This window comes from Euphorbia lathyris, chromosome 2 (genome assembly GCF_963576675.1).
Source record: "Euphorbia lathyris chromosome 2, ddEupLath1.1, whole genome shotgun sequence".
In the NCBI taxonomy this organism is placed as follows: Eukaryota; Viridiplantae; Streptophyta; class Magnoliopsida; order Malpighiales; family Euphorbiaceae; genus Euphorbia; species Euphorbia lathyris.
Window position 1 is genome coordinate 2,871,606 of NC_088911.1, and position 6,103 is coordinate 2,877,708.

Here is a 6,103-nt window from a genome sequence, read left to right on the forward strand (position 1 = left end):
AGGAGGCCAATAGAATATTTTTAAAGTTCATGGGTGAGTTGACATTTTGGGACAAGTTCAGGGACCTAGAATGTATTAAGCCTGGATTGTTATGGACCCATTATCCCACCTAAGAGTAAAAAATACAAACAAAAAATAAAAAAAGGTAGTTTTATAATTTTCCCACCTAAGAGTAAAAAATACAAATAATAATAAAAAAAAAGGTAGTTTTACAATTTTCCTAAATCAGAGTTTTCCAAATTAACCTATAAATCAGAAAAAGTCAGAAGATGAACCTTGTTTTTCTCCAGCCCAATCACCATAATATCCAGATTTAGATTATAAACATTCCGATTTAGAATCATATTCTTGGGATATCCAATCACGTGTCCATCTTTCATTACAAGAAAAAAACACCAAAACCAGACATTTCAATTCTCATATAAATCAGATTTCCTTTTGACCGAAAGGAAGACTTTAACTGGTCTCTCATCAGATTATTAACCTACACTTGATCACAGGTGATTACAGTTTCTTCTTCTTCTTCTTCTTTTTGCAGACCAACAACAATCTGGTACTTGTGTCTGCGTTTTCTGCAGAATTTCCCAAAACGATGGCGTTTACCGGAACTCTTGACAAATGCAAGGCTTGTGACAAGACTGTTTATGTTGTTGATATGTTGTCTCTTGAAGGTGTTCCTTATCATAAATCTTGCTTCAAATGTAGCCATTGCAAAGGCACTCTTGTGGTATGTTTTTTTATTGTTTGTTTTTGTTATTTTTGTTGCCGGGGGCGGAGATTGCGGTGGTCCGGGGGGCTCTCTGGCACCCCGGATTCCGGGAATTATTCTTAAGGGGGAATTAGGGGAGGTTTGAGCATCCACTGATTCGAAAAATGCTAAAAGTTCTATGAAATTGTTTGTTTTTTTCATTGTTGTTGGTCCAGACGGAGACAGGGGTGGTCCGGGGTGCTCTTTGGTACCCCCGGATTCCGGGAATTATTCTTGGGAGAGATGGTTTAGGATGGATTCAAGGGGAATTAGGGGAGGTTTTAGCATCCACTTATCGTAGAAAAATGTTAAAATTATATGAAATTGTTTGTTTTTCTCGTTCTTGTTGGCTCGGGTGGAGATAGGGGTGGTCCTGGGGTGCTCTCTGGCACCCCGGATTCTGGGAATTATTCTTGAGAGGGATGGTTCAGGATGGATTTTAGAGGGAATTACAGGAGGATTGAGCACCCTTTGGGTCGTCGAAAAATGATAAAAAATTCTATGAGATTGTTTGTTTTTCTCATTTTTGTTGGCTGGGGTGGAGACAGGGGTGGTCCGGGGTGCTCTGGCAGTGGCACCCTGGCTTCCGGGAATCATGGGGGAATTACGGGAGGATTGAGCAGCCATTGGTCATTGAGAAAAGCTAAAAATTCTTCGAAGTTGTTTGTTTTTCTCATTCTTGTTGGCCGGCGCGGAGACCAGGGTGATCTGGGTTTTGGGAATCATCCTTGAGAGGATGGTTCAGCCCCGCTGTCTACAAAAAGGGGCTGGTGGGAGTGCAAATTGTCGGCCTGGATCGGTCTCCAGAAAAAGAGACCAGCGAGGGAGGTGGTCCGGGGTGCCAGAGCACCTCCGGATTTCGGGAATCATCTTTGAGATGGATGGTTCAGCTCCCGTAGAAGTTGGTGGGAGTGTTGATTGTGGGCCCAGCTTTGGAGTCTGTGTTAGCCTGGTGCTTGTTGGTTTTGGGTAGGAGGGAAAGGGGGATCATGGAGACTGTCCGCCTCCACTCTCGGGAGAAATTAATGAAATTTAGAAATATGATCGGAAATTTCCATATTAAAATGGATAATTTCCAGTGTAATTTCAGTGGCACTAATCATCTTTGAGAGGGATGGTTCGGTTCCGTATCTTTAGAAAAAGAGTTATGGAATCCGTATTTGCCCCTCTTTGTTGATTGGACAGGGGTTATGGAGTCCGTCCGCCTCCATTCCCAGGAGAAATTAATGAAATTTAGAACTATTGTCGGAAATTTCCATGGTAATTTCACTAGCACCCCGGGTTCCTTGAATCATCTTTGAGAGGGATGTTTCAGCTCATGTCCTTACAAAAAAGGGCTGGTGGGAGTGTAAATTGTCGGCCCAGCTTTTGGAGTCTGTATTCGCCTCGTGCTTCTTGGTTTTTTGGTAGGAGGGATATGGGTCATGGAGACCGTTCGCCTCCACTCCCGAGAGAAATTAATGAAATTTAGAACTACTGTCGGAAATTTCCATATCAAAATGGATAATTTCACTCTATTCGGAATTTACACGTAACATTATTAATGGAATCTATGAACGAATTATATGTCGTTAATGCTTAATTCCAAAAAAAAAAAAAAAAAATCCACGACGGGATCATATGTAGCTGATGTTTAGTTCCGAAAAAAAAACTGTAATTTTTAATATATTTTTATCTATTAATCCCCGAGTAATTTTGTCTATGTTTTCTACATGGTTCCAATATAACAAGCTAATATTAGTTCGGGTTGTTTCTATAAATCGTATTTTTTCGTATTCTTAAATGTTTTGAGCTGGCAGATGAGCAACTACTCTTCCATGGATGGAGTTCTGTACTGCAAGACACATTTTGAACAACTTTTCAAGGAATCTGGCAATTTCAGCAAGAATTTTCAAGCAGGCAAGATCTTTCCTCTTTTTTTCTCTGTTTCTTCGTTACGAAAAATTATAAGGTATTCCGAGAATAATACACCCGACGAATCAATTAAAGCAATTTTCATTGGTCGGGTTTATTATTACCGAGAAATTTCTCTATTTTTACTCCAAATTTATTGAAGGTTTGTTCCAGTAATAATATATGTTTTTTTGGTACCTGAGAGTAATATAACCCGACGAATCAATTAACGCCATATGTAAAAACAATTTTCATTGGTCGGGTGTATTATTACCAAGAAATTTCTCTATTTTTACTCCAATTTTATTGAAGGTTTGTTCCTTTAATAATATATGTTTTTATGGTACCTCGAGAGTAATATACCCGACGAATCAATTAACGCCATATGTAAAAGCAATTTTCATTGGTCGGGTTCATCATTACTGAAAAAATTCTTGTTTTTTACTCCAAATCTATTGAAGGTGTTGTTCTATCAACCGTCTGTTCTTATGATAATAAAACAATTATGGTACTATGAAAGTAATACACTCGATGAATCAATTAACGTAAAAGTAATTTTCATTGGTCAGATGTATTATTACGAGAAATTTCTCGTTTTTTACTACAAATCTATTGAAGGTGTTGTTCTGTCAACAGTTTATTCGTGTAATAATATATGTTTTTAGGGTGCTCTAGAGTAATACACCCGACAAATCAATTAACGTCATATCTAAAGCAATTTTCATTGATCAGGTGTATTATTACCGAGAAATTTGAATTTTTTTACTATTGAAGGTGTTGTTGGATCCACTGTTTATTTCTGTAATAATATATGTTTTTATGGGTTGATTTTGCAGGAAAACCTGATAAGCAAAATGAAGTGGTAAATTCGTAATTCCTCTATTTTTGTTTAAAATAAAATTTGACGAAAAAGGGGTTAAAGATTGTACCTAATCAAACAATTTTACAAAATCATAATAAAATTTAAATAATTTCTTATTTTAGGGTAGTCAATACATCTGTTCGGGAGTTTGACTCTCGAATTGGTTGTCCGGGTTTTATAGTACCAGACGACCAATATAGATGAATTATGTTCTTTAAATTTCGATAGTTTTTTCTATTAGAATTTCGTGTTTTTTTCGGGTTCTTTTTCAAAGAAAAATGGATTATAATATAAAATTTGAATCTAAGGAATCACGTGTGAAAAAGCAATCTTTTAAGTCGTCTGACTTAAAGCTATCCGTCTGAAACTCAAGGCTGGCCATGTACATAGCCTAAAAGTGCGACCGCTTATGACTCAAGGCTGAAAGCGGCAAATTTTTTTATTAAAAGGGCCATCATCTCTTATTTCATTTAGGGTCCATAAATTGTTAGGACCAACTCTGCCGAGACTTATAATCTCAGACGGAGTTCATGTTACTTTTTGTAGGAATGATTGTCTGGGACTTTAAAACTCAGTCAATCAATCTAAGAGCCAAATTCCCGGACGGATAGATTGACTATCCTAAAATGAGGAATTGTTTACATTTTATCATGATATTGTAAAATATTTGATTACCGACAATAAACCAATCTTTAACCTGACGACAAATGGTAAATTGTTTGTGTTTTACGGGTTACTGATAGATGATGAAATGTGTTGCATTTGTAGCAGAACAGGACTCCAAGCAAACTGTCTTCCATGTTCTCCGGAACCCAAGACAAATGTGCCGCTTGTGCAAAAACAGTGTACCCTCTCGAGAAGGTTGGTATGATTTTGAATTTGGAAGTGCAAACAAATTAGTTCGGGTGTACATAGTCGGTTAACCAGTCCATTAACAAAAACTATTAACCGGTCCATTTAAGTCGGTTAACCTATATTTGGATCAGCTAACCATTAATGACTTTTCATAGAAAAAGTCATTTTAAATCTATAAATATTCACTTTATAAAAATATATAATTATTTAAATATTAAATAAAAATATTTAAATTCAAATTCAATTAACAAAATCACGTGAACAAATAATATTTAAGTTATTTTAATATTTTTAACTTAAAAATTAAATAAAAATATGTATATTTATATATTGATAATTAAGTTCTAAATACATTTATACTAGTTTTATATGTATCATCGGTTTATTTTCGGTTTTGTTTAACCATCGTTTTTTTTAATGAAAAACTCTAACCTAATCCATCGATTTCATTTAACCTATTTTCGGATTTGGTTTTAGTTTCGAAAATCGGTTTTTCAATTAGTTTTGTGCAGTCCTAGAGATAGTAATGATAACTCGTGTGATGGTTTCTCTATGAATTTCGATTTGATTGATACAGGTGCAAATGGAGGGAGAGTGTTTCCACAAGTCATGCTTTAGGTGTGCACATGGAGGATGCCCACTGACACATTCATCCTATGCTGCACTTGATGGTGTACTGTACTGTAAGCATCATTTTGCTCAGCTGTTTATGGAGAAAGGAACATACACGCATATTCTTCAGGCAGCTAACCACAAGAGAAAATCCTCCTCTACACCTGCTACACCACCCCCTGAACTCTCTGAGGATGCTCCTCCACCCGCAGCTGCTGAAAATGACCCTGAAGACTCTTAAAACAACAAATTACCGAACACAACAACAACATATACACTAATATAATTAAATTTAAACTCTTTTGCTTCTTTTTGTTTACAAAAAAAAAATTGATTCAGTTATGGTTTCCCATGTGGATCCATCATCATCATTTTTAAGATTTTGTTCTAATTGTTATATACTTCTTTGAATTTTGCTTTATGTAACTGTTATTGTTACCATGTATTGATGACAACTTCTTTTGTGCTCTCTTTTTTTCTTTTTATCATTTTCAGTTGTTTCTTTCTTTGTTTTTCGGGGTAAGGTTTAAAAATACCTCAAACATTGACAGTTAGAAGCAATTTTACTCTTAACGTCCAAAATGGTGCAATTTTATTTCTAACTTTGACAGTAGATAGCAAATTTACCTCTAACATTGACAAGTTGGGTCAATGTGAGAAATAATTCATCAAAATATCTTCTCATTCATGAATCGTGTCATTTATACTTCACATGTATGTCGCTCACAACCATATGAGTAAACGTAAATTTAACAAAATTTAAAAATTATATTGTATTTTGTACGAGTTTGAGAAAAGAAATCCAAATATGTTGTTGACTTTAAAAATATTAATCTCCAATTTTATTATTAAATAAAAAAATGTGAAATCTTTTTGATAAACAACTAGTACAGAATAAATAAAAAAATATATGTGTTTTAATTATTGAATGAATGATTTGATAAAGGGAAGATTATGGAGATAGAGAGAGATAAGTAATAACACAATAGTTGGTTTGAATCACCTAAATGATTCTGGCTCAGAGGCCTTGTATTTATAGTGAGCCAATAATAGTTTGTATAGGAATACAATACATAAGTATAGTCGTATTGAAACTCTACCTAGCTAGGAATATAGACAGATTGAAACTCTAA

General features: G+C 35.1%; 1 protein-coding gene across 3 annotated transcripts; it reads left to right on the forward strand.

Moving 5' to 3' along the window:
* The first annotated feature begins 301 nt into the window (after nucleotides 1–301).
* On the forward strand, nucleotides 302–5,439 carry LOC136220779 (LIM domain-containing protein PLIM2b). 3 transcript variants are annotated; one of them, XM_066008562.1, is made up of 6 exons: nucleotides 302–500; nucleotides 579–727; nucleotides 2,548–2,647; nucleotides 3,478–3,503; nucleotides 4,272–4,364; nucleotides 4,936–5,439. In XM_066008562.1, the coding sequence occupies exons 2-6, from the start codon at nucleotides 593–595 to the stop codon at nucleotides 5,209–5,211; spliced, it is 630 nt and encodes a 209-aa protein (XP_065864634.1). In that variant the 5' UTR covers nucleotides 302–500; nucleotides 579–592; the 3' UTR covers nucleotides 5,212–5,439. The 3 variants fall into 3 exon arrangements, with proteins under 3 accessions (XP_065864634.1, XP_065864633.1, XP_065864635.1); XM_066008561.1 differs by having other exon boundaries at nucleotides 303–727; XM_066008563.1 differs by having other exon boundaries at nucleotides 303–727; nucleotides 4,275–4,364.
* The last annotated feature ends 664 nt before the right edge of the window (nucleotides 5,440–6,103 follow it).

Excerpts from the sequence above, each read along its gene's own strand:
- LOC136220779 (XM_066008562.1), top strand. The coding sequence starts at position 593 with ATGGCGTTTACCGGAACTCTTGACAAATGCAAGGCTTGTGACAAGACT. Across the intron at positions 728-2,547 it reads ATTGCAAAGGCACTCTTGTG|ATGAGCAACTACTCTTCCAT; the intron begins GTATGTTTTTTT and ends TTGAGCTGGCAG. Across the intron at positions 4,365-4,935 it reads CAGTGTACCCTCTCGAGAAG|GTGCAAATGGAGGGAGAGTG; the intron begins GTTGGTATGATT and ends TGATTGATACAG.